A 27,945-nucleotide genomic window follows, 5' to 3' on the forward strand; every position below is an offset into this window, starting at 1 on the left:
GACCTTGATTTGGGAGATGTGGGGATGTGGGGTGGCTTGGGAGAGAGGGCTGGGGGGTAGGGGGAGGGGGGAGGGGGATCTGTGGGCGGTATGTGGAGTGAGTAGAAAATTTCTTAAGAAAAATGAAAAAAAATTTAAAAAGCCCTGCCTCTGCCCTCTCAGATTGGTGGCCAACAGACCATGAGGAAAAGGGAGACCTCACACCCACTGCGCCATCTCCCCAGCCTGTTTATGACATTTCACACACGTACATCACTGTGTCTGTTCGTACTTGCCCCTCTTAGTCTCCTTTGTCCTGCCGGTCCCTCACTGAGCCCTTCCTCACCCAGATAGTCTCCCTCCTGCCCCATGTCCCTATCTATACATTAGCTACATATAATTATGTGCACAATCAGATCTAGATTTTCATGTGAGAGATGTGACATTCTGTCTCCCATAACTGCCCTTTCCTGTTTCCTCCTCCCTGCTTACATCTTTTCCTCTTCACTCACAGTACCCACTCTATTTCATGATATATATATATACACTTAAAGATAGATTCCACCGATGAGAAAAACAAGCAATTTCTGTCTCTCTTTGGCTAATTTTGCTTAACGTGATATGCAGTTCTAACCATTTTCTTACAAAGAATTTAATTACAAACTTTATGGCTGAAAAAGATACCATGCCTATATCCCATTTACACCATCATTTTGTTAGTTGGTGGGCATCTAGGTTGGCTCCATATTTTGGCTCTTATGGGTATTGCTGCAATAAGCATGGATATATGCAAGTATCTCTGAGGTATGCTGACTGAGATCCCTTCAGAGACAGAAACAAGAATGGCAACTGGATTATTTCACGGTTCTACTTTTAGCTTTCACAGACCCTCCACAGCGACTTCCATAGTGGCTACGGCGATTTACACTCCAACCAGTGGAAGGTCCCTCTTCCACTACAGTCTTGACGGCATTTGTTGGCCTTTGTGCTGCTTCCTCTTAAGCTGATTCTATGTGTAAGTGTTTGCCTACATGCATGTACTTATGTATAGCGCATGTGCGCCTGTTTCCCATGGAGGTCCAAGAGGGTGTCAGGCCCCATAGAACCGGATTTACAGATCATTTTGAGCCACCACATGGACACTGGGAAGCACATCTGGTCCTCTGCAAGAGCAGCCAGAGCTCTTACCCACTGAGTCATCTCTGCAGACCCTCATTTGTTTTCTTGGTGACAATGTGATCTCAGGGTGTTTAATTTTCATTTCCCTAATGAGTAAGAATTATGAACACTTTTCATGTATTTATTAGCCAGGTTTTTTTTTTCTTCTTTCTTTTTACTTTTGGTTTTTTGAGGCTGGATTTCATGTAGCCCACACTAGTATGAAGCTGCTATGTAGCTCAGGGTGGTTTTGAACTTGGGTTCCTCCTGCCACCTCCCCAAACACCAGGACTACAGCACACCATGTGCCAGCCTGTGGTTCTTTTGAGACTTGTCTGTTTAATTAATTCACCTATTTAATGAGTAGGTGATTTCTGGATGTATGATTAATTTTTAGAGTTCTAGATTCTATCTATTAATGCCCTCTCTGATATATAGCTGACAGGGATTCTCTTCCATTGTATAGGCCCTTTATCCTGTACTCACATACAAAAGAAAAAATATATTAATGAAAGCCATTATTCTGAGCACTAAAAAAAAATATTTTAAAGTATCTAAATTGCAAATACATATATATGCTTTTTGCAAAACATGAAACTCTACACTACAATTCATAGAACTTCTAAGTGATATTTAACAGCCAAAACAATCTTAGAAAAACAAAGACAAATTTGGAATCTAATACTTAAAAACTACAATCCAAAGCAGTGTGGTAACAGCATAAAGGCAAACATACAGACCAATACTACAGAATAGAGAGAGAGTCCGGAGATAAACTCTTACACGTGGTCAAATGAATTCTGACTGGGATGGCAAAACGGTTTAATGGAAAAGAACAGTCTTTCCACCAAATAGTTTCAGGAAAGTACCCACATGCAGAATGAAACTGGACCTTTAGCTTACACCACATACAAAACCCAAAGTGGAAGGGAGGTATAAACATCATATCTAAAATGCTTAAACTTAGAGCAGGGAAAAATAAAAACATGTTGTTGATTTGGCAATTCTTTCTTATACATGTCACCAAAACCAAAAAATAATCAATTGGAACTACGTAAAACCTGGGACTTTTGGGCTGCGAGTGGATGTGACTGTTAGAGCATGTGCTTCGCATGTGTGCATACTCGGGTTCAATGCCCTCACCACCCAAGGCTGCATGTCAGAGACAGAGTACTTGTTTGGTACACATGAGGCCTTAGGGTCAATCTCCAGTACCACACACAAAAGAGCAACACTACTGACAGAATGAATAGACCATAGAAAAGGAGAAATATTTACAAATCATATATCTGGTGAAATGTTAATTTTACACACCAAGAACTCCTAAATTTTAACGACAAAAACAAACCAATGTAAAAATGGCAGAACACTTGAATAAACATATCTTCAAAGTAGATACATGAGTAGCCAATAAAACTATGTAGTCCTAAAGGCAGAGGCAGGTGGAGCTCTGTGAGTTCAAGGTCAACCTAGTCTATAAGGTTCCAAGCCAGCCAGAGCAACATAGTGAAACAATGTTTCTAAAAGAAAAAACAAAAAACTATGCAACAACACAAATTGTTAGGTAACTACAAGGGCCTATTAGCTAAAAACAGAAAACACACGCCGGGTGGTGGTGGCGCACGCCTTTAATCCCAGCACTCGGGAGGCAGAGCCAGGCGGATCTCTGTGAGTTCGAGGCCAGCCTGGGCTACCAAGTGAGTCCCAGGAAAGGCGCAAAGCTACACAGAGAAACCCTGTCTCGAAAAAAAAAAAAAAAAAAAAAAAAAAAAAACAGAAAACACTGTTAGCAGAGCTGTAGAAAAAATGGGAAGCCACAAACACTAACAGAAAGTAAAATGGCACTGTCAGCATACAAAACAGTACAGTAGTTCCCAAAACCTTAACACAGAATTGCCACACGATTCTCCAATTCTGCTTCCAAGAATACAACTAAAAGAACTAAAAGCAGATGGTCAAACAGACATTCATAGTAGCCAAAGGGTGGATGCAATCTAAGCACCCATTAACACATGGAATTGTTTGAATGTACACATACAAGGAGATATTATTTGTGCTGCAACATGAATGAGACTTGAAAACACTATGCTGAGGAAAAGAAGCCAGAAAAGAACAAGTGTCGTCTGAATCCACTCAGGTCCCACACCTTCACTAGTCAAATGCAGAGACAGGAAGTGAACTGCAAGTTACCCGGAGTGAGAGGAAGGGAAGAATAGTTACTGCTGTAGTTTTACAAGATGAAAAAAGAATTATGAAGATAATAATGGTGGTAGTGACTATAGGAAAATATAAACGTACTTAACAACACTGAGCTATACACTTAAACATCACTCAAACAATAAATTGATGTATACTTTACCACAAGTTTTGTGACTGATATAATAACTAGGCATGCTAAAACCCCAGAACCCAAGAGACTAAAGTAGAACCACAAACTTGAGGCCAACAGCCAGTTCAAGGCCAGCCTGGGATATTTAGCAAAGCCCTGCCTGAAAAAGAACCAAAAGAGGGGAACCCCACCCCCACCAACAGCCCTCAATCTTCCTTGCTGTACATGCCCAACACAAAACAATGCTAAAGTGTTAGTCCACCAGCTCTCCATATTGTGAGCTTTATAATCTACTATTCTCCTTGAGTGTTTGAAATAAACCTGAGATCTAGTATTTTTCTAACACAAATTCTTAGGGTAATAACCAGATCTTTTTAAGCATGAGACTTACCTGATATAAAGCAAGAGAATGTCCATATCTTTGGAGAGGTCCCCTTGATACAGCTCCTACATTCCATATACTGCTTTCCAAATTGTAACTACAAACAAGAAAATAAACTCTATCGGTAAGCTAAAATTCCTTTTCAGTTCTTTAATTTCTGTGTGCATTTCTTCAGTTGAATCCAAATTCTCTTTAAATTCAAAAGGAAGTATAACTAACAATTTCATGGACCATGTAAAAATTTTTAATAAAGCTCCAGTCAAAAAATACCTTTTGTTAAGATTCAATTATTTCATTGTACAATATACAGGACTCAGGAGACATCTCAGTGGCTAAGAGTACTTGTTCTGGCAGAAGACCATCTGTAACTCCAGTTCCAGGGAATGTAATGCCCTGTTCTGACCTCCACAGGCACCAGGCACATGTGCAGTACACATACACATACACACACACACACACACACACACACACACACACACAAAGCACTCATAAACATAAAATTTAAAACTCTAAATTTCAAAAAATTGAAACAGATACATGAATTTAAGTAGAGAATTCATTGCTAGAATTAGTCTAATTGCATTTAATTGCAATGAAATTAAAAATGAGTTCTTCACTTTCAAATTAAAATAAAATCCAGTTTTTCTCAGAAATAGATGAAAATTCCCTCTTTTTATGACTTTTTACAAAATGACTTTTTACAGGTCATTTGCTTTTAATATTTACGCTTATCCTCTACACATATTTATCTTGGAAAAAATAAACTCATCAAGAACTACATATTTCCTACGCATAAATATAACCTGCTTGCTAATAATCCTTTTAAATTGTGCAGGGTAAATCCAGTAGTGAAGGTTTTTATAAAGTAAGCGACAGTATTGCATTGTGTGACACAAAAGAATGGTTTTCAGAAGTCTACTGCACATGAACACTGACGTTCTAAACTACGCCCCTAAAGTGCTTAGCACTCAGATTCCAGGTGAACAGCATGGCACCCCACACTGGGCATTAACTTGGCAAAACACACAAGCAGCAGCACTCCAGAAGTGCAGTGCTGCTTTCCAAAGTCCAGTGACTCTCTAGTGAACGCTGCTCCAGACGCGCTTCCTATTCCTGGGCTCTAGATCCCTCAACGCTCCAACTCGGCATTTTCCCTTTGTGTGTGTGTGTGTGTGTGTGTGTGTGTGTGTGTGTGTGTGTGTGTGTGTGTGTGTGTGTGTGTGTGTTCCTTTTGTCTTACCTGATCAGCACACATGTCTAGAAGAAGATTTAAAACAAAAGCACGGTGGTCTCTCTTCCCCTCAGGCTAGCACTTCTCCACCGCCCAGACCTCCATTCTCTCCTACACTAACTCCAGAGAGCTTTTGAACCACCTACTCCACAAGCCCGCTTCTAAGGTCAACATCTTCACCACAAATCCTTGGCCACTTTCCCGCCGTTTGGCTTGGTTAATGGCCAACGTTTGATGTGGGCGGCGCTTTAGTTCTCGTATCCGCTTCCCTCTGAAGACAGTGCACCAGGGCTTCCCTACAGCCTTGGTCATTCCTTTTCAAACTGATGCTGGGCTCTCTTCTCCTTCCCAACCTTCTAGCAATATGGCTGCTGAGGCTCAGTTCTTGCTCTTTTCTGTAGCAAACCCGTTCCCTGTACAATTTCATTCTAACTGAATCCGTTTCTACTCTTCTCCCCAAAGCCCCTGTGCTCTGAGTCAAATGGTCTGAGTGTAACTCAGGGCTGTAAAGTCCACGGCTCACTCCACGGAGCTGGAACACAGACTCCTCTCCATTCCTCCACGTGTCTCCTCCTCCTCCCCTCTGACTTCATTCTTTCCTTTCATGATCTCTTAACAAATCACACAGCCTCTCTGTTGCTACTCGAATACTTCAGGAAACTCGCACATGAAGGCTCTGCCTCCTCTCCTTTCTGTGCCCACACGATTTCAGGACCATTGCTAACTTACTTTTTCAAGTCTTTGCTCAGTTTTCAACTGTCTTTTGCAGCTAAGCTTGACTTAACCACTGCCAGCTCCCCACCCTTTGGTCACATTCTAACTTAACCCCCAGCAGCTTATCTGTCTGTCTATCTATCCACATGTTACAACTTAGTGTTTGTTGATATGTATGTTTATTGTCCATTGCCAGCCTTCCCTCATGATCTACACAAGGACAAAAATTTGTTACACAGACTGATAGTCTTCAAGCAAAATGGTGCTGGATCACCTAGAACTTCAGTTGCGAATGTGTGTGAGCAACCGTGTGGGCGCTGGGAGCCAAACCGAAATCCTCTGGAAGAGCAGCAAGTGCTCTTAACCACTGAGCCATTTCTTTGGCCCCTCTAGAATTTATTTTATTTTATACTTTAATTCTAGAAAAAACCAATTATAGGTCTAAAGCAAACTTTTCTTATACTCACAATTTTTTTAAGTTATCACAATTAACAAGTCCAATACATTGAAGGAATAGAATTACCAGATAAAATACAGAATGCCCAGTTAATGTGAACAAGCAATGTAAGTGCAAGTATGATTCTGCAACGTGCTGTGGATATTGTTCTGTATAAATAAAACACTGATTGGCCAGTGGCCAGGCAGGAAGTAGGCAGGACAAGGAGAGGAGAATTCTGGGAAGTGAAAGGCTGAGTGAGGGAGACACTGCCAGCCGCCGCCATGACAAGCAGCATATGAAGATGCTGGTAAGCCACGAGCCATGTGGCAAGGTATAGATTTATAGAAATGGATTAATTTCAGATATAAAAACAGTTAGCAAGAAGCCTGCCACAGCCATACAGTTTGTAAGCAATATAAGTCTCTGTGTTTACTTGGTTGGGTCTGAGCGGCTGTGGGACTGTCAGGTGACAGAGATTTGTCCTGTCTGTGGGCCAGGCAGGAAACTCTAGCTACAGCAACACTTTAACAAATTGAGATGTGTGATATGGGATATACATTTCACTGTGGAAGGGGAGGGGCACAGAAGGCCCCGGCCCTTCCTGAAGGGACAGTAGCAATGAACTGCTACTGGGAAGGCAGAATAATTTCCCTGGTAGTACAGGCACTAGTTAGTTATCTAGTCCAGTAAATAACAGCCACTAACCCTGACTGAACAAAGGGAATTCTTATACTAAAAACTGTTTATCTGAAATTCAAATGCAACTCAGTGTCCAGACATCTGTGTCTAAGACTGACAATTCACTGGAATACATACCAGTATACTATCTAGGTCCAGTTCTGATTGGAGACCCACATTACATTAGCAATTACAAATTAAGACTATCACTCCTGAAAACAACATGGGTAATCAAATGATTCTTCCTATTTCAACTGTTTTATTCTGTTATCAACTTATAAAATGCTATCATTAGCTGAAAAAGAAATCAGATAAAGCTGCTCCCCCTTCCTTGGTTCCCATTATCACCCATCCAACCACACAGAGAACATAACTACTGGCCACAGTGAAATGACCGAGTTTATAATGTTGTTACTATTATCGCCCCAAAAAGCAACCAAAGCATGTACTAAGAAAGCATTCAGGTTATTAAAGTTTACAAGAAAAAAATTATTTTATATATACAATTATACTTTATTCTAAAAACTAAAAGGTAGCAGGATTCATTCTGCCAACATAGGTACAGCCTACCTTTATATGAAATTTATTTAAAACACTCTAGACAGGAAATAAAAATTTAATATAAAACAAACTCCAATGTACACTAAAAAATATTGACTTTGGACAAAATGATTGCATATATTCTCAAATCTGTACAATTTTAGCAAGTATGTACTACTACAAAAATAGCCATTTGTATATTTGGACAATAAAACAGTTTATTATAAAATCTAAAAACAAATACTTACTTCAGAACCATTTGAAAAGAACTGTAGTTAAAGGTGTATCCTCCAATCACCCACATAAATTTCCCATGTAAAACTGCTTTATGTGAAGCCCGACCAACAGAAGGGCTGAAGGGTTTAACATTTGGCAAAATCCAGTAAGACTCAGTAGAAGGAACATTCAGAGAACAATCCGGACCTATTTAAAATATAACCACACACAACACACCGGATTAAACAAAGATCACAGATTACAGAAACAGATTACACGGATGAGAGAATTTAAGAACCTAATGTCCACCATATTAGAAGTGTAGTGTATATATCATTCTGACCTACCTGGTGGTGCACACCTAAAGCCATCACTCAAGAAGCTGAGGGAGACGGAAATCTTACGGGCTAATGAGCAAGCTCAGCCTGAGCTACATAGTAAGAATTTGGTCCCAAAATCTTCCTTCATTTAAAAGAGTCTAAAGCCGGGCAGTAGTGGCACACGCCTTTAATCCCAGCACTTGGGAGGCAGAGTCAAGCGGATCTCTGTGAGTTCATGGCCAGCCTGGTCTACAGAGTGAGTTCCAGGACAGGCACCAAAACTACACAGAGAAACCCTGTCTCAAAAAAAAAAAAAAAAAAAAGTCTGAAAAAACTTGCAAATAAATTCTTAACAAGGGAAATATCTTAACATGTACTAATGAGCATCATAATCCATAAAAAATTCTTAAATAACACAAAATTTCTTATTTACTTTAGTATGCTACTATGATATTAAGATGGAAAGCAATCCTTAAATTCTAGTTTTCTTATTTACTTTAGTATGCTACTATGATATTAAGATGGAAAGCAACATCCTTAAATTCTAGTTCTGTCAATAATGTCTGTCACCTTGAACTAATTTGTTTAACTTGCTCATCATCAAGCTTTCATATATAAAGTGGAAATAACCATCGACTCACAAATGCTATTACAAGTTTTTACTATTTCACAAAATAGTCTATAAAGCATTTATAAATTATAAACTATTAAACAAGTGTGAAAATGAGAATCACATTATTAAGACCCAAACTGGCTTCAGTAGGTAGGCTCATATTTCAACAAAGAAAATAAAGTACAGTAAAATAAAAACTTTTAAAACAATAAAAAATTCCATAAAATGAAAACCATGATTAGTTAACATGTCTCATGCATGACTGCTCAGTCTGGGTCTCCGCACCATAAGATGCAGATGAGGCTGATCAACATCTCTGAAACTTGAGTCACAGAAGGAACTCCTCTGCTCCAGTCCTTCTCGCATTCCATGACAAGTTACATCTGGATGCACTTATCAAGCAGCATCGTCTCTATCCCAGGCACACCTGGTGTCACTGCACTTCCTGTTACTGCATGTTGCAGATGCATTTGTCACAAGCGGAGGCCTACAGCCACACCAGCTGAACCAGGTCTGCATCTGCTGTCTTCTGAGCAGTGTGTCTCTTTGTGTCTTGTCTGTTTTTCACTCTCCAAGATCTGCCATCAGTACTGCGTGTCCTGACAACCTACAATCAAGTTACTATGAAAATCACTTGCGGTCACCACCACCCATACCTACGGAAAACAACAAGCCTTCTGATGAATGTGCATTCCGGCTTCTTCAGGAACTGGCCATTCCCAGTCTCTCTCTCTCCTAAATCTCCTTATCACTAGACACAAAGTACTATTTAAATTAAGTGAACCAATAGCTACAATGGTTTCTAAACACTGAGATGAAGGGGGAAGTCCAGTACCTTTCACTTAAATAAAAAGCAGATGCTGCCCTCTTATATCAATGGCCATGTCGTGAATGCAAAACAAAATTTCTTAAAGGAAATGAAAAGTGCTATGAATGAGAAGAGGTGAAATGCCCTCACTACTAACGGTGCACGTTTCGAGGGTCTGAATGGAAGATCAAACCATTCACAACATTCCTTTAAACCCAGACCTAATCCAGAAGCAGAGTGCAGACCACAGTAAAGTTTTCGCTCTGCTCAATTCTCTGAAAGCTGAGAGAAGGAAGGAAGGAAAGAAGCAAAGTTCTGAGGGAGCAGAGGTTTCTAGTTTACAAGGAGTAAGGAAGAAGCCAGTTCCACAAAGTACACAGCAGGACAAATGTGGACTGCAGCAAGCTAGACACTGGGGATGCTCTGGAGGGGTTCCGGCGACACTCTGATGCCAGTAAGAGGATCTGAGATTATGGAAGGAGGGCAAAACGCCAGCATTCAGAGGAATTTAAAGGAGACATTATCAGTCCCATGGATGCTTTTAAGTGCTCCAACTACAGTAAAAGAGGTAACTGCTGATCTAGTGGGCACAGCGGACGGACCAGAAGTGAAGCACGGAGACAGAGCTGAAACACTGCTATCTCACAATAAGATTTTAACAGATAAAGAGTTACTTCTTGTGATCAGCAAAAATAATGGATTCCCAAGATGAAATCCACTGATAAAGATGCTGTAGGCACTTTAGAATGACAAATTTAGAATATTGCTTATTAGTAAAGAGGTGTGTGAAGATGGACTTCAATTTTGAAAGAAATTCTGTTCGGATAAAACGTTATCAACCAGTATCACATCAATCAAATTGATCCTGCAAACTTCACTGACCTCTCCCTTTAAGAAAGGACCACACGGGCAGCACTCAGGAGGCAGAAGCAGGTGATCTCTGTGAGTTCAAGGCCAGAGAGAGTTCTACAGAGAGAGTTCTGGGAAAGGTGCCAAAGCTACACAGAGAAACCCTGTCTCTAAAAACAAAACAAAAACAAACAAAAAAGAGCACTGGCTGCTCTTCCAGAAGTTCTGGGTTCAATTCCCAGCAACCACATGGTGGCTCACAATCACCTGCAATAAGATCTGGAGCCATCTTCTGGCCTGCAGGCATACATGCAGGCAGAACACTATGTGTAATAAATAAATAAATTTAAAAAAAAGAAAAAAGAAAGAAGAAATGACCACAGCTACTGCAGCCTTTACCATCAATGGAGCCATCAAACTAGCAAAACCCTCCACCAGCAAAAGAGATTCAGTAACAGTTTAAGTGACTATTATTATTTTGTAGCAATAAAATGTTTTTAAGATAAGTACATTTTTATAATAATGTTATTGTACATTTAGAAGTATAATTGTACATTCATATACTTTCGTATAAACATAATCATGTTCCCTGGGAAACTAGAAAAATACACATAACTTACTATATTACAATATTTATTTCATTGCAACCATCTAGAACTAAACTTACAGTATCTCCAAAATTATGCCTACATTTAATATGTTAGATATACTGTTTTGTTCAAACTAAGTAATTGGTCACATGGTGAAAGTAAAATTAATTCTTCCAGTGCCTTTCTTAGATCACTTTAGCATACCTAAATTATTTCACTATAACCACGGTTTTTCTTTCTTCCACTTATGATTTAAGATGTATACTGAAATCGGCAATTCTCCAAAAAGAGAAAAACAAGACAAGAAAACAGCTTCGAAGAGAACTCCCTTCTGATTCCACTAAAAAGCTTTTGTTACAGTAGCCAAAATACTCTGCATATGTACTAGGCTGAAAAAAAAAAAAAATCGCTAAAGCCCTACGGTCTGTTTCCATGTATTTGGAATACCCTCGATGTATTCTGACAATATTTAACTTCCAAAAAATGAATTGTATGACTAGTAATCATCATTCTAGACTTTTCTAAGTATATGGTTCTTACAATTTAGGTAAATGGTGTCATTACAATGAAAGTGCTTTTTTTCTAGCAGAAATCAGCGGTTTCAACTGTCCTAATTTGGGGATGTAATGGGGGTTTAAACAAGGTTGTGCATGGAATCCCAATACAGAAACTACTCCAAAGTGAAACACTATGGTTGGAGCAGAAAAGGAAAGGTCACTTCTCCATCCATCTCTTCATGTAGCCCTGCAGCACTCATCTTGAAAATCATTGGTATTATCAAGATACATCTACATAAAAAAGAATAACTAACATTTTAAAGACCTATTTATGGATAATTATAGCCATCAAAATTATATACGCAGACATTTAAAATAATGAAATAGAAAAGAAAGCATACCGGTTAACATTTATTCTAGGTACAAAAAACTAAACTGCCCATTTGATTAACCTGCTATAATGTTCACAGAATACCTAAACACTGTGCCCAATCTTCAACTATTATTCACAAATACAAATTTTATAGGTTAATAAAATGCATTAAACTTGGTTACAAATTTAGATTATTAAATCAAGAGCTATTACCAAATGTCTACTTACTAAAATGGAAATGTCACCAGTATTAGTCCTGAAGAACACTATTTCAGGGCGGGGAGACGGCTCAGTTGTTAAAGGGCCTGCTGTGCCAGCAGGAGACCCAAGGTAAGATTACCAGCATCCACCCAAAAGCTGAATGTGATGGCACACATCTGTAATAACGCCAGCACTGGGGGAAAGGGACAGGCAGATCCCCGAAGTTCCCAGTCTAGTCCAGCTGATGAGCTCCAGTAAGAGTTCTCCTCTAGCCCATTTCAAAAACAATCAATTTCATGTTACATCATTCTTTGTCTAATATTTATTATGACAAAATTATAAAGTAAAATTATTTACTTTTCAGAAATGCCACACTAGGCATTTCTAAATTCTTGCCCATTTCAGTCATTGGTTCCTTAAAGTGCTTTCTACAAGGAAAGGGAGAGGAGCACTTTAATGGTTCTTCTGTGCTTCAAACACACTCCTCTGTGATTGGAAAACGTCTCTAACAATAAAAAGAGCAAAGTGATGATTAAAGAATGAGAAGAGCAAGTTCAGAAGAGAAAATGCTGTTGGTCGAGCAGAAGTCTCCCTATGCAACACAGAATGCTGAAGTGTGGAGTCCAAGAGAGACAACAGAAATGCTGGGAATGGGACCCAAGACTTCAGTTAAACAAGGCTCTTCCTCTGTGTTCTCCTAATAAAACCTCAGCACCTAGAGCACTGGTGCTCAGCCAGTGGGTCGCAACCCCCCAAAGACCATTGGAAAACACAGATATTTATATTATAATTCATAACAGTAGCAAATTTACAGTTATGAAGTAGCAATGAAAGTAATTTTATGGTCGGGAATCACAATATGAGGAACTGTATTAAAGGGTCGTAGCATTAGGAAGGTTGAGAATCACTGTTCTAGACAGTAATGCTCACTGCTAATGTATGTACACTTAGACCGTTCATGTGACCACTGTTTCAGAGTAGTCACAGACAGCACTGGCTTCTCCTTTTCCATGTACTGAGATATATCCGATTCCGGAAGTTTACTGAGTGACTGCAGGAAGTACTACTGAGAATAGACTATAAAAGCAATATTAATGACAAAAAAAATACTAGAATAAGTACTATTTTGAATCATGTCTATACCACCCTCAGAAAATAAAGCACTCCAAAGAGGAAATAATCAAGAAAAGCACAAAAAGGGACAGATGTTTATAGGTAATGTTACACAGATATAATCTTCTTTTGTTTTCAAGACCATTAAAATGATACAACAGTTAAAACTCGGTTTGGTAAACACTGTATGTAAGCCGTATTTTAATTTATTTGGCTTTACTTAAACTACTGTTTATATACAATAATCACTATAGGAAATGAAAATATTTTTATCCCAAAATTTAAGTGGAAAAAAGCCTCAAAGCAAATTCTGAGGACACAAAATTTGGAAATGATTAACCACTTAAAAATACAGTCCTATCACTAATGAACACTTGAAAAATTGCACCTGCCATAACCATAAATAACAGATGAACAATGAAATCCTTGTTAGTAGAAGTCACTGGTAGAGTGTGTATGTGGGGTTCTTAGTCAGAGAGAACCACTGTTGTCGTGCTACCCTGTACTGTAGGAACACATGCTCAGTGACCTCTGAATCACGTAATGTGTGGCTCAAAGTTCCCTCTGTCAAAGAGTCATATAGCAGCACAAAGGAAGCTTCTCTGAAAATGTAATCCGCAAAGTAGACCTGGTCAGATGATGGCCGATAACTATACTCATCCCTTAGTTTAACTCCACAACGAGAAATATATGACTATATACCCAGATGCTTATGAAACCCAAAACTCTTCAGTGTGACTTAAAGCTAATTTTTAATGGCCAACAGAAGATTTTAGAATTCTTTACTGGGAATCTAACTTTTACAACTGGTAGCTAAATAAACTTTCACTTACTGAAATAGTTTCTGTTCTTTTTAAAATAGCCACAAGAGGTCAGTCTTTCCTAAGAAATACATTTAAAATGATCCTATACCTGTGAGACGGCATTTATTTTCGCAATACAGTATGTTTACCCATTATGAAGTGAATATGAATAAACCACATATTAAATCCGGTGAAGTCATCTAATCTCTGGAGAATCAACAACAAAATTATAGTAGATCATAATGACCCTATACCTACAATTTTAAGCTTAATGCATAACTTGAGTTAACCCCTAAAACAGCATGTAGACACATCTTTACCAATTCTATTTGTTATGTAATAATCTTTTTATACACCAAAGAGGTGTCTCTGCCAAGGCACCTTCCGATTGGTTTAATAAAGAGCTAAATGGCCAATAGCTAGGCAGGAGGTATAGGCGGGACTTTTGGGCACAGAGAGAACTCTGAGAAAAAGAGAGGCAGAGCGGCCATGGAGATGTGGAAAAAGTCAGACACACAGAATGGGAGAGAGGTAAAAAGCCACATAGAATGTAGCTTAATAAAAATATGAGTTCATTTAAATTACAAGAGCTAGTGGGACAAGCCTACACTAACTAAGGCCGAGCTTTCACAATTAACGTCTCTATGTCGTTACTTGGGAGCTGGCTGGCAGGACAGAGAAAGACTTATTACATCTATTTGTGAAAATGCACATTACTAGGACATTAACTGTTAACCTAAACATACAAAGGAAATGGCACTTGGGTGCGCAAAGGACAAGAAAGGAATGTAGAATTTTCAAAGCCGTTCCAGACCCCGCATGCTTACCTTGCCAACTATCATTGCAGACACAGAGTTTTTCTCCTGTTAGGTCACAGTAGCCATGATCTGGACTGCCACAGTTGGCTTTACAGTACGGAATATCACATGCTTCCCCTTTCCAGTATTTATCACAGTCACAATACACTTGACTTGCAACAGAGACACTAGTTGTACACTTTCCATGACCAGAACAATTGTTAGGACAAGAATTGATTCTGTAAAACATAATTCACATGCTCAAATATCATTCATATATTCAAATTCAAGAAAATCAAAAATGGATTTTGAGTGATTTTTGTAGACTTCATTTTCATTTTTGTTGTGTTTATTAACTTAACAATTTCGCAATGTGGCGTTCGTTGTTCTTTGTTCTGTACCCCATTTTTAGAGACAGGGTGCCAGTCTGTGGTCAGGCTGGTCTCCTGCCTGGCCTCCCAGGGGCTGGCACTGCAGGTATGTGCCGTCACTCCACAGCCTCCCTGTCACTCTCCTCATTCCAGCAGTTACCTGTTCGCAGGCAGGCTTAGTTCATCGAACAAATGTATTTTATCCCACAGTGTCCACAGACTACACGTTCAGCTTCTGAAGCGTCTGTGCAGTCCCAAGCATGATGTTTATAAAGCCTTATTGAATGTATATTTTAAGAAAAAGAGAAGTTTATGAACTCCTGAAACTTAAGAGAACCAAGAAATGACATGGCTCTAACCTTAAGGCACATACTACCACCTATACATCCAAAAAAGGCATGTTTATCACACTTTATTTTAATGCCCTTTAACTGACTGTATTCTACTATATTTACTTTCCCTTGTGTCCATATTTGGATACATTATCATATAAAGAAATCCCATAATAAATTGCTGATATAAGGGTATTTTAAATACTTTCTTCCCGGTGAAATTTTTTCTGGTGAGCAATTTCTATCTTCATGAAGAAAAGAAAAAACTGACAAGTTGTTGTGTGACCATTCCTCTAAAATCACTGAGATCAACTCTCACTGCTTCACCCCTGACCTGTGGATATGAAAGGGTTTTAATGAACATAAATATGCTAAGAGGCTAGAGAGATGGCTCATGGTTAAGAGCAATGGCTATTCTTCCCAGGAACTGAGGTCCAATACCAGCACCTACATACATGGCGACTCATGACTCCGTCACTCCAGCTCTAGGAGATCCAACATCTTCTGGCCTCCACAGGCACTGGGCATGCGTGTGATACACAGACACGCACACAGACAGATACCTAAAACAACCTTGGCCGCTCAGCCAGCACTAGGGAAGACGGTTACCGCAATACCGCTAACTGACGTGTGAGCAGTGCGGACACCTCACAATGCTCCCGAAACTAGCAGAAGAGAGAGACTACGGGAAGAGTCATTCATCAGGAGGCAATGCCAATTTCAGAAGACAAATACCGCTGGACGCCAAGACAGACTGGCCTCAACACAACAGCAGACGCCATCAGCACACACACACACACACACACACACACACACACACACACAGCTCACCCAGACAAAAAACTCAACAAAACCTGTCAGACTTAAAGACTTAACAGACATCTGTATGACATTCTAACCCAGACATGCCGTCTACACATTCTTCTCAGCAGCCCCCCGTGAACTTTCTCTAAAATGAACACATTTTAGGACATAGGCAAGCCTTAACTAAGCCAGCCAATTGGAACAATTTCTTGTACTGTCTTTGATCACAATGGGATAAATAGAAATCAATAGGAGACTAAGAAAATATATAAATTCATAGACTGAAAAACATATTCCAGAATGATTTTTTAAAATTCCTACAATCAAATCAAAATGAAAACTCAACATACCAGAACCTATGCATTAAAATGAAAGCAGTTATGAGAGACAAATTAATTGTTATAAACATCATTATTAAAATTGTAGGAATCTCAAATTTAAAAAAAACTTACTGATGGAACTTCAGGTCTTAAAAAATCAGAACAAACCAAAACCAAAATCAGTAAATGGAAAAAGTAATTAAGTATCAAGGAAGAAATGGGTTCCTCAAAAAGAGATAAGATTGACAAACCCTTAACCAAACTAACCAAAGAAAGAGAGAAGACCCAAATTAATAAAATCAGAAATGAAGAGAAAAACAGTACAACAGATGCCAATGTTGCCCGGGAGGTCACAGCAGCACATTTACAAACCTATATTCCAATAACTGGAAATCCGGAAGAATGGATAAGCTTCTAGAAGCCTATCAAAATGAAGACTACATGAACAATTTAAACAGATCTAAGACAAGCAATAAAACTAAGTACAGGTGTCCCAACTAGAAAGTCCTGAGTTCAGATGGACTGTTGGATTCCACCAGCCTTTAAAGAGTCTTAGTGACGTTCCTCAAAGCATCCCACAGGTAGGAAGTTCTGAACACAGTGTCAGATACATAACAGATTTTCAATGTGTATTGTTTTTATTATTTTAGAAGAAAGAAAATTATAGCCATCTAGTTTATCTCGTATGCCTCAATTTCTTCATGTGTAACATGAGAAAATCAATCACCCTCGTGGTAAAACTGTTATAAAGGAGGTTAAATCCCATAATCTAGCTACAGCACCTAGGATATCTCTGGAACAGAGGGACGACCAGACCTTAATTCCTACAGGCCTCTTCAAACACAAAACAGAAGCTTAGGTCTCCCCGAAATACCACATACATGTTGCTATACATGTAAAACAACTCTAGTACTATTTTACTGAAGTATTTACTTAACCAAACAATTCTAAATTTTGTAATTAGCTTTTCAACCACACAATTTGCTACTGTAAGATCCTCCAGACTTGAAAATTATCATAACTCAGACTTAAGAGGATAATCTGTGGTATATTGCTAATACTTTACATCACTTAGAAAAAGATCCTGTATAAGCTAAAATTTAATACACCAACCTGTTCCTAGTATACAGGACATTCATATATAAGTTAGGACCGTTTTATTAGACGAACCTGAACAAATACTTACGAGTAGAAAATGTTGAAGCCAGTTAGGTTATATGCAGCATCACTAAAAAAGTGCAGCAGCGCATAGCCAGATGTTGTGACGACCTCAGGCACTGTCTCGTTGCCCCTCACTTCGGGGACGATCAAGCCACTAAAGGAGATCAGAATTGAGATTTATAGGTATCCACTGTGACTCTGCACAGACACACACTCAAAACCAGTATCCAGTTCAGAAAGCACACATATTAGAAAGAACTAACAGAAAAACAAATAACAAATTTATCAGTTTCTACCCCATTAGGTTTACTGCTGATAATAAACTAGCACAGGCCACCTCACTGTCTCCTCCTCCTCCTCCTCCTCCTCCTCCTCCTCCTCCTCCTCCTCCTCCTCCCACTACTGCTCCTCCTGATCTTCCTTTTCTCCCTCCTGCTCCTCCTCTTCTAATTGGACTGAAATGTCCCATTTCTCCTTTGTGTCCCTGCTATCCGTCCTGAGACAGTACTCCACGCTGGTCCCTTACCTGACTCACACACAGGCTTGTGTCCTGCTATCCGTGCTGAGACAGTACTCCACGCTGGTCCCTTACCTGACTCACACACAGGCTTGTGTCCTGCTATCCGTGCTGAGACAGTACTCCACACTGGTCCCTTACCTGACTCACACACAGGCTTGTGTCCTGCTATCCGTGCTGAGACAGTACTCCACACTGGTCCCTTACCTGACTCACACACAGGCTTGTGTCCTGCTATCCGTCCTGAGACAGTACTCCACACTGGTCCCTTACCTGACTCACACACAGGCTTGTGTCCTGCTATCCGTCCTGAGACAGTACTCCACACTGGTCCCTTACCTGACTCACACACAGGCTTCACTCTAAGCCGCCGTGGCACTCTAGCAGTAGCTGGGTACCTTCTCCTCCCACTGACAATGACCAGCAATGTAGAAACATTTTATCGCAGCTGACATGTAACTCACATGCTTACAGGGAAATCTACTCAAACCTGTGTGCTTCCAATACAATGATCTAGACACCAGACACTTGTAAAATATGTGCTTTTGTTTCTTTAAAATTCTGCTTATTGTTGTATCAGAACACAAATATTCCCAAATAGCATTTTCCATCTAGGTCATAAGTACACAAAAGAAAACATATGGTGAAGGGCAGGGTAATAAATGTACAACAGTTCTAAGTATCAGATATTTCTTTTGTTTGGTGGGTGGGTGGGTGGATTTCTTCTTCTTTTTTTTTTTCAGACACTGCAGCCCAGGCTGATCTTGAACTCATGCTGTTCCATCTATCTTAGCCTCTCAAGTGCTGGAATTACAGGTGTCAGCCATAAACCCAGATTTGTTACAGTCCTCTATGCTACCTGTTCATAGGGAAAAACTAAACTCTTCATTTAGTTAGACCAAACTCTCCTCTCTGTATGTGTGAAAACATGCATGAGGATGATGAAGCTGAGAAACAAATTGTACAACTTAAAATAGTGAATTCTTCTTTTGTAAATCAAATTCATCAAAGTACTATTCCATACAGAGCATACGCCCTGATTTAAACATACACTTGCAGACTCTCCACAATCCAGCTACAGAATATTTCCTTCGTTCAGTGGTTATCTTAGACCCTTTTCACTGTCAAAAACTCAGTCACCTACAGACCCATTCTGCTATTATATCTGTCTCTTTAGAACATTATAAAATAGAATATTAAGGTATATCTTCTATATGTGGCTTATTTCATTCACCATGGCTTTTGAGATTCACAACTTTTTTCAGGTATCCACAGTTTTTCATTTCTCAAAGTAGTAAAAAATTTTTTGCCAAAGTTAAAGTAATATTTAGGCATCACTGGGAACTGAATTCCCTCAAACAAATCTTATTTGACAGAAAAATGCTATCCTGAAGATGTTTTATTTTCAAATAAAAAGAAATTAAAAAATAATCAACCAGTAGTTTATTGCATCTAAGAGGTTTGAGGGTAGAGAACAGAAGATTTTTAAAAGAAGACTGTCAACGGAATTTGATTTCTACACCATCAATTGTGGTTTTACATACACGTGTACTTCTCACAGTTGTATGATTACATCTGTTGTGTAACTTGTCTTGAGGAGGCATATACTGACATCTATTCACCTCTCTGAGGCTTAGGTAACACCAGAGAAGAGGGGGAGAAAAGAATGTAAGAGCCAGAAGGGTTGGTGTTTGCTGTCGTTGCTGTTTGTTTTTTAGTTATTTCCTAAAAAAAAGACAGAAAGGAAGGAAGGAAGGAAGGAAGGAAGGAAGGAAGGAAGGAAAGAAAAACAAAAACTCCCTCCTGGAGGGACAGTGGAGGCCTGTAAGACACAGGAAGCCCCTGAAACACAAAGCTCAGGAGATCAGAATGAAAAGGTTGGGAAACTCTGGACGTGGTCCAACTCTCTGCAAGTTGGCAGGGAGATCAGTCGCTGCAGCTTTTGTGACTCATCCACTCTGGGACAGTTCTCAATGATGCAACTGCCTTTAAGTCACCCACACTCCTGTAAGCAGCCTGTCATCCAGGTTCCTGCAGCTAACCCTAGTAGACTCGTTCACTCACTAAGCTAAACTCGTAAAAACCGTCTCTGCTCTGCCACCGGTGCCCATTCTAGAGTACATACTTATTTCTTCCTATCTCAAGAGGTGTGTAGTCACACAGCAAAATAAAAATAAGCACACTGAAGAAAGAAAAAATAATATTCCTAAGGCTTTAAAATACCTAATCTTTGAAAGCTCTCTTAAAAAGAAGAAAAAAACTGATTTGTTTGCTCATTCATTTATAAATGGTTGTAAATCTATAAAAGAGGGTGCTGGAGAGTTGGCTCAGTAGTTAAGAATGAGTGTCACTCTTGCAGAAGACCCAAGTTTGGTTCCCACCACCCACATTAAGCAGCTCAAGTCCACTTCTAACTCCAGTTCAAGGAGATCAGACTCCTCTGGCCTCCAGGGGCACCTATACTCTCATGCACATACCCACAGACAAGCATATACACACAAACTTTCTTAGAAATAAATATTTTTAAAGCAATAAATTACAAAAGGAACTTCCAATTATTATATAACACACCAGACCATTTGGACCAATCCATAGTATAATACAACCCACAGAGTAAACAATATAGAAAACTAAAAACAACCTGCCTGAGATTGATACAGAACTATCACTTAGGGATGAGCCCAGGCCGAATGGAGGACATTTCTCTCTTCACAGTTGAAAACCAGATTTTTAAGGCCTAAATAATTGGGGGAGGGTTGTCAAAGATTTTCCAGAGCTAGGAAAGCGAAAGGGTAACCCTTACTTTGAACTAGGACCCCAACAACTAGGAGGCAGGAATGGTGAGCTGCTGTGTGTGTCAGGCCCTCCAAGGAATCACACTGCACCTTGGGTCTGAGTGATCTCAACTACTGAATTTGAGTTGAAGGCGAACTGCTGGTGTCCCCAGTTACTTTCTGCAGGATTAGATCTTTCCTGGCCTAGTTTATTAATATATCCAATTTTTTCAAAATTCAATAGCCAGCATCAGAGGGGAGTAAGGATGTTAGAAATAAAACTTCTCAATTACAAATAATCTTCATATTGTAGTAACATCTTGCCTACAAAATAAGATCTAATTTCTTAAGTATAGTGTACAAGGAATCACTATTTCAGTGACTCAAGAATTATGTTACATGGACTCATTCTGACTCTATCACTTACCAGAGAAACAACTTTGCTACCAGTTTCTTGGAATAGGACCTTCAAACCCCTGCAATTTCTCAGGTGACAAACTGCCTGCTGTTTACAGAGGACCTTGACAGGTTCTGTCAGTGGGTCCCTCATAATGGAATCTAAAGTTACACTTCAGGTTGGGGATGGTCACTCCAGCAAAACCAACCATGTGACTGAAGAGTCGAAGACATCTGGTAGCAGCCTGACTTAGTAACGGAAGAGGAAAGAGTACAGATTTGTATTCAGCCTCCTCATGGACAATGACTCCCACAACCAAGCCTTCATAACGAAACAAACAACTAAAAACCATCTCCAGACACCGGAAACTCAGGCAGCCTGCAAGTGATGATATGCATGGATGTGCTAGGTGGGTAACATCCTAAGCACACAATGTTTTGTGTTTGCCATCTTTCCCAATCTCAATTCTGTGCCTCTCTTTATAGGCTGGTTGCAATTTCTATTCTTGAGAATAAAACACTAGCCACAAATACAGCATTTTGCTGAGTTCTGTGAATCATTCTTAAAAATTAGGAAGCATAGCTGGGCAGTAGTGGCGCACGCCTTTAATCCCAGCACTCGGGAGGCAGAGCCAGGCGGATCTCTGTGAGTTCGAGGCCAGCCTGGGCTACCAAGTGAGTTCAGGAAAGGCGCAAAGCTACACGGAGAAACCCTGTCTTCAAAACAAAACAAAAAAAAAAATTAGGAAGCATGGGTTCCCAGAATTAGTGATCAAATAGTCAGAAGAAAAGATGGGGACATCCTCCAACTTCCAAATGGTGTCTATAGTGAGGACAGTCTGTGTGCCCTTCCTTTAGCAAGTTTCGTCCTACTCCAGGCCTTGGTGTCTAAACTCATCACAGTGACCTTTGCCTTATTCCTTACTATTAATTGTTGTTATTAAGTGCAACAATTATCCATGTAGTTGGTTGAGTGATAAATATTTACAGTATTATAATTCAAAATAATTAAATGCTTACTCTTACTTAGCAAAGCAGAATTTAACAGTGTATACTTCTGAATTGAGGGTGAAATCCTAATCCTGGCTTATCACCTACTAGAGGTAAATGATTTCTCTGAGTCTCAATTTTCTCAATTGTAAAATGGAAAATAATAGTACTTCACCCACAAGATCTCTGGGAGGCTTAGATGGACATTTGAACTGGCAGCAATGATGCTTAGCATCAAGTAGACATTCAAATAAACTACAGCTTTCCATCCCCTTAGTATCTTAACCAAAACCAACTTGGAGGAAAGGATTTGTTTGGCTTACATATCCTGAATCCCAGTCCACAGGAACTCAAACTTGTCGGAAACCTGGAGACAGAAGCCGATGCAGAGGCCATGGGGGTGCTGCTTACTGGTGTGCCCGTCATGGCTCCTGATGGCTCAGCCTGCTTTCTTACAGAAGCCGGGACCACAAGCCTGGGGTGATGCCACCCATAACAGGATGGACCCTCCACGTCAGTCACACCACGTCAACCACTAACTGAGAAAATGCCCTCAGGCTTTTATGGGGGCATTTTCTCAATTGAGGCTCTCTTGGTGACTACAGATTGTAAGCACCAAGTTGACATATAACTGTCCCGCTCGCTCAGGATAGGTAAAAGGAGTGCTTGATAATGAAATGCTTCAGTTCCACCTTCACAGACTAAACCCACCCTGATAATTATCTCAGGAAAGGTTCCTTTAGTAACGGGAAAGTGTTGGTAAAAATTTGATAAACAGGTGTTAATGAGTGCAAAGTCATTAGATGACTAAAAAAAAAAAAAAGATGCACCTAAATGATAGTCTGTCAACAATGCCATAAAAATGGTGAAATGATCGCAAAATAGAGTATCAATTGTCAAAAATAAAGGTGTAAACCCAGTATCTTATCTAATTGTCATAATGAATTTTCTTATTATAAATCATAATTATTTTCAATTTCTATTACATTTTTATTTGGTGTCTTTAAACTACTATTTCTAACTTTACTTTTTATAATGCTCAAAAATCTTCCAAAATGGAAGTTCAAAAGGGCCAGAGGGTCAGTGGTTGAGAGGGCTGTTGCTCCTGCAGAGGACAAGAACTCAGTTCCCAGAACCCATGTCAGATGACTCACAACAGCAAGCTCCAGGGCTCCAACGCCCTCTGCTGGCCTCCGCATGCACACATTTAGAATAGACACCTTAACTACCTACTTCAGGTGCACTCCAAAAGAGCCGTAAATTATAGAATCATAAAATAAAATGGGAACACCAGCCCTTAAATGTTTGTCCAACAGAATTTCAAATTATTGATGAATAAAGTATTTGCAAGACAGTGAAAATAATATTTTAAATTAAAATAATTGTGAGAACAACAATCTTTTATCTACACTTAAATTTTCAACTTTCATAGAACATGAGGGATACTGTGTAATAAAAGCAAAGAATAATTTAATAAGCAAATTGTCAACAATCATGCTGGCTAAGTTGAATGCAAAATCTATATTATATGTTCATACTTTTTCTATATCCCATATATTTTTCCTCTTACAACTGTCCAATAATGCAGTATTATTGAAAAAGTTTAAATTAGTAGTAAAATGCTACGATTTCAAAATTAACATCCTGATTTTCTGACTGCTTATAAAATAATGAAGTAACCCAAATTTCCAAACATCTGAGAGCTAGTAGAAATATCTCCTTCATTAAACCCTTACACTGAGTATAGCTTAATCCTTGTTTTCAGAATTTAAATGTTCCTCAGTTCACTAAAGTAAAGACAATTATAAAAAGCACATACCCTTGCTTATCTGTCAGCCTAAACTCACCCAAATCTCACTAAACAGGTATTAATGAAAACATATTCAAACCAACATAAAGGAATAAACTAAATATGGAGAAAATAAAGAGTATTTATAAAGACGTCGAGAGTTCGTACAGTATAGAATTTATTCATCTATGCCATACTTACATTACTGTGTACAGACTTAAGTTGGTAGTCATAATACACAGAGTACTATAATAATCTGTGAAATCCAGCCATCAGCAACCATCATAAATTTGTGTATAGATCAATAGGGTAGACTTCAAATAAACAAATTATACAGTTATTTACTTTCCTGTGGCTGTCAGGAAGTACATCGGGCAAACACAATCACTCACCTAAGCACAGCTACTAAAGGCGCATATATGGAATCTCCATCATAAACGTACATATGATCCCAGCTGCACTCAGTAGCAAAATGATTGAATCTTAACCTTAACACTGCATTTGGACTGAAAGAAAAAAATAGAATCTCTTCAAATTCATATAACATATAATATATTTAGAATTAGACATGGTAATTTTATTAAAAATCTATTTACAGATACTTTTTCTACAAATCATTAAATCACCAGAAGAAAAACTGTATGCTGTCAAGAGATTAGTTTCAAAATACACGTCTCTTTTTCTTAAGAATTCAGTCCACAATAAAAGGCAGGCATTATAGACTTGATTAAGGCAGAAGTTATATACTTTATCTAGGTACTTCTTTTTACTGAAACCTTGTTAAATTACGTACTAACATGGATGCATTCTATCACAGCAAGTTGTCCTTGAGTAAAGTTAGTTATAAAATGACAACTTTCAGCAGCAACTATTCTCATTGATACAGAAGCTTTCAGTAGAGGCATTAGGTTCTTTCAATTTCTTCTCAAAATAGTGACACACTATGAAGAAGCAAAGTTAGCCTACAAGTAAATAGCAGAAAATCGCTGCTGTGGTTTTAAAAAGACTTTTAAAGTAATCCAAAAAGCATAGCTTCCCAGGTACACTCAAAAAATTATTTTAAAAAAGGTACCAAAGCATTCCTACCAATTTATGATCTACTTCTCACTGTGAAAAGTACCCAGAAGTAAACCAACTCATCTACAAAATGTTATGAAATATTTTTAAAAGATTCTCAGCACAATTATAAGACTATTAGAACTAAAATGCTGAAAAAGTATTAACCAATGGCATAACCCGGCATAGAATATTTTTATACTTTCTACAGCATTTGTAAAGTTTCTAACAAGATGTTTTTCAAAAGCCAAGAGGCCCAATGTGTTTAGTCCTGCAATAATGTAACTCAAAAGCAAAATATATATTTATCTATTATACTACAAATGAAAGGTACTGTGATTTACATTTTTAAACTTCATAAAAATTATGCACATGTTCCAATAATAAGCAAGGAAATAAACTATATAGCTAGTCATTTTAACTAATGTTTTAACAGTAATTATTAGTTTAACATCTCAGAACAAAATTAACTTATTTAACTCAAATTGTATACTTACTAGCCTTCAATTAGCCATGTACACTTAGTTTTATATTTATAGTTAATTGGACCATCTGTTAAATATCCAGAAGGTTCTGTTAACCTAGAAAAGAAAAATCATGAAATCAATATTACCATTAACATTAAGGCATGCAGTAGTATGATAAAATTCAAATCATTAGGACAAAACACTCAGACATAGAGGGATGGAGAGATGGTTCAGTGGTTAAGAACACTGGCTGCTCTTCCAGAGGACCAGGGTTCAGTTCCCAGCACCCACATGGCGGCTCTCAACTCTCTATAACTCCAGTTCCAGGAGATCTGACACCTTCACACAGGCATGCAGGCAAAACACCAATCAATGCTCATAAAAATCAGTAAGTAATTTTAAGAAATAATAATGTGACATAACTATTTACAAATTATAGGCTATACTGACAATCTAAAACAATTTTCTCTCTACAATTGAAAGGAAATTTTGTCCAAATTTCCTTAAACTTGACAAACCATGGCCATTTCAACTGACATAGTAGGAAGTCAGTGAAAAACTCAACGTTTTACTGAAGGGTTCTGTGTTGACAAAATGTTGATTAGGTTAAATTTTATTTCACAAAAACTAGGCTCTGGCAAAAGAAGGAAGATCAAATTCACTCTGATCGGTGCAGATCTACAGAGTAAGAAACCACACGTGTATCTTTCTCCGGGAAAGCACAGCTATACATGATTTCTAGGCATCTGAATTGTCAAGCAAACACCACAATACTTCACAGTCTGCTGCCCATTTTTATCAATTTCTTTTGACTGCTTTGCATTTGTGCACCATCTCAACCAATTTTAAAATAAAAGTGTATCAAAATGCTTTTGTTTATACTTAAAATAGAAAAACATCAGATTTTTCAGAATCTTAAAATATTTAAGACAAAAATTTAGATGCACTGACTTATAGACAAATTAATCAACAAATCCATATTTCAAATAATTACAATATCTTTTTATTTAGCGTTCATATGTATATACACATACTTCACAGATAACTGGCTTTTTGTAGTTACATAAACAGACATACATATACACCCAACGGTGTGTGTGTGTGTCTGTGTGTCTGTGTGTGTTGTGTGTATAGGTGTGTACATATATCACTCTTATATAATTTTATTTTGCACACAAAGTTGTCAGAAGCTAATTTTACAACTTAGTCTAGCTAGACTGTGGGAGTCCGTTCTCGGGTTCCTCGTGGCTTTACCCAGCAGGTCCGCATAGAGGATGATTAGGACCACGGGCCTGAGTGCAGGTGTCTGAGATGGTCTGCACTTGGCTGTGCTGGGGGAGGAGGTCTTTTGCTCCACCCCTTGGCGTCTCTATAAAAACCCTGGGGCAGAGACAGTCGGGGCCCGTTGGAAAAGGTTCCAGGCCCTCTTGAGGCTATCCTTTATTTTCTATCTGTTTATCTCCGCAAGATTCTCAGCAATAAATCCTTCTATCTAATATTTCCTGCTGCTCACACTCAAGAAAACTCTGGAGAACTGTGGGGGTGGTGGGTAAATGCCCCACACTAGATCAACCACTCAATGTGGCTGAGAGAGAACGTAAATAATTAGAGCTGGGCAGTGGTGGCACACACTGTTAATCCCAGCACTCAGGAGGCAGAGGCAAGTGGATCTCTGTGAGTTCGAGGCCAGCCTGGTCTACAGAGTGAGTTCCAGGACAGCCAGACCTACACAGAGAAACCCTGTCTAAAAAAAAACAAGGAAAAGAAAAAAGGAATAATTGATACAAGCAATAATCAACACAATGACTTGGGGAGCGGGTTTCCTCATTTGTAGCACTGGTAAAAAGCTCTTTACCTGTATGGCGTTTGTCTGACATCTCAGGGAATCTGCATTGTTATTGGGGAGTGTGAATATGTTCAAGAGACTCCTCTGGAAGCTGAATCTCTAAGGGGTACACTGTGCCAATCAACCATCTGGTGCCTTCTCACTTCCCATTCACCCACTTGCCTACTGTGTGAAAATAGATCTGGGCCCTCAAATAGTTTTTCTTTGCCAGATGGCAAGGAGTTTTTCAGTAAGCTGGCATGCTTTGTCCACTAAGTGTCCTGGAAGAGACTTCAGGAGGAAGGGTTTTGCTTCCTGGTTCCACTGTTCATGCAGCCTGTGTGGCTTTGCCAACACTAAGTCACTACACAACACATCACGGCCAGCAGCATCCAGCCACCAGCAGCTTCCCCCAGCGCTTCGTTTTCAGCAAAGTCCGTACAGTGAGACACCTCCCATGAACAGCTTTCCTCAGTTCCTAAAGCAAGTTCCAGGGGGCAGCTGCTGAACGAG

The 27,945-nt window shown here is 39.0% G+C and overlaps 1 protein-coding gene across 11 annotated transcripts in view; it reads right to left on the reverse strand.

Annotated features, from left to right (window-relative positions):
- Atrnl1 (attractin like 1) overlaps nt 1–27,945 on the reverse strand; it is a 604,076-nt gene that overhangs the window by 558,699 nt on the left and 17,432 nt on the right. For all 11 annotated transcript variants that reach the window (XR_008213236.1, XM_052714295.1, XM_052714293.1 and 8 more), the window contains exons 2-7: nt 25,638–25,721; nt 24,477–24,590; nt 17,644–17,772; nt 14,661–14,869; nt 7,699–7,873; nt 3,858–3,945 (exon numbers count right to left, since the gene is read on the reverse strand). Coding sequence is in view for 10 of the 11 variants with exons in the window: in XM_052714295.1 (XP_052570255.1) it covers nt 3,858–3,945; nt 7,699–7,873; nt 14,661–14,869; nt 17,644–17,772; nt 24,477–24,590; nt 25,638–25,721 (799 nt within the window). In the remaining variant the exon portion in view is untranslated. The remainder of the gene's footprint in view (nt 1–3,857; nt 3,946–7,698; nt 7,874–14,660; nt 14,870–17,643; nt 17,773–24,476; nt 24,591–25,637; nt 25,722–27,945) is intronic.

The sequence above is a fragment of the Peromyscus californicus genome, unplaced genomic scaffold, assembly GCF_007827085.1.
Source record: "Peromyscus californicus insignis strain IS unplaced genomic scaffold, ASM782708v3 Scaffold_4__1_contigs__length_199733344, whole genome shotgun sequence".
Classification (NCBI taxonomy): Eukaryota; Metazoa; Chordata; class Mammalia; order Rodentia; family Cricetidae; genus Peromyscus; species Peromyscus californicus.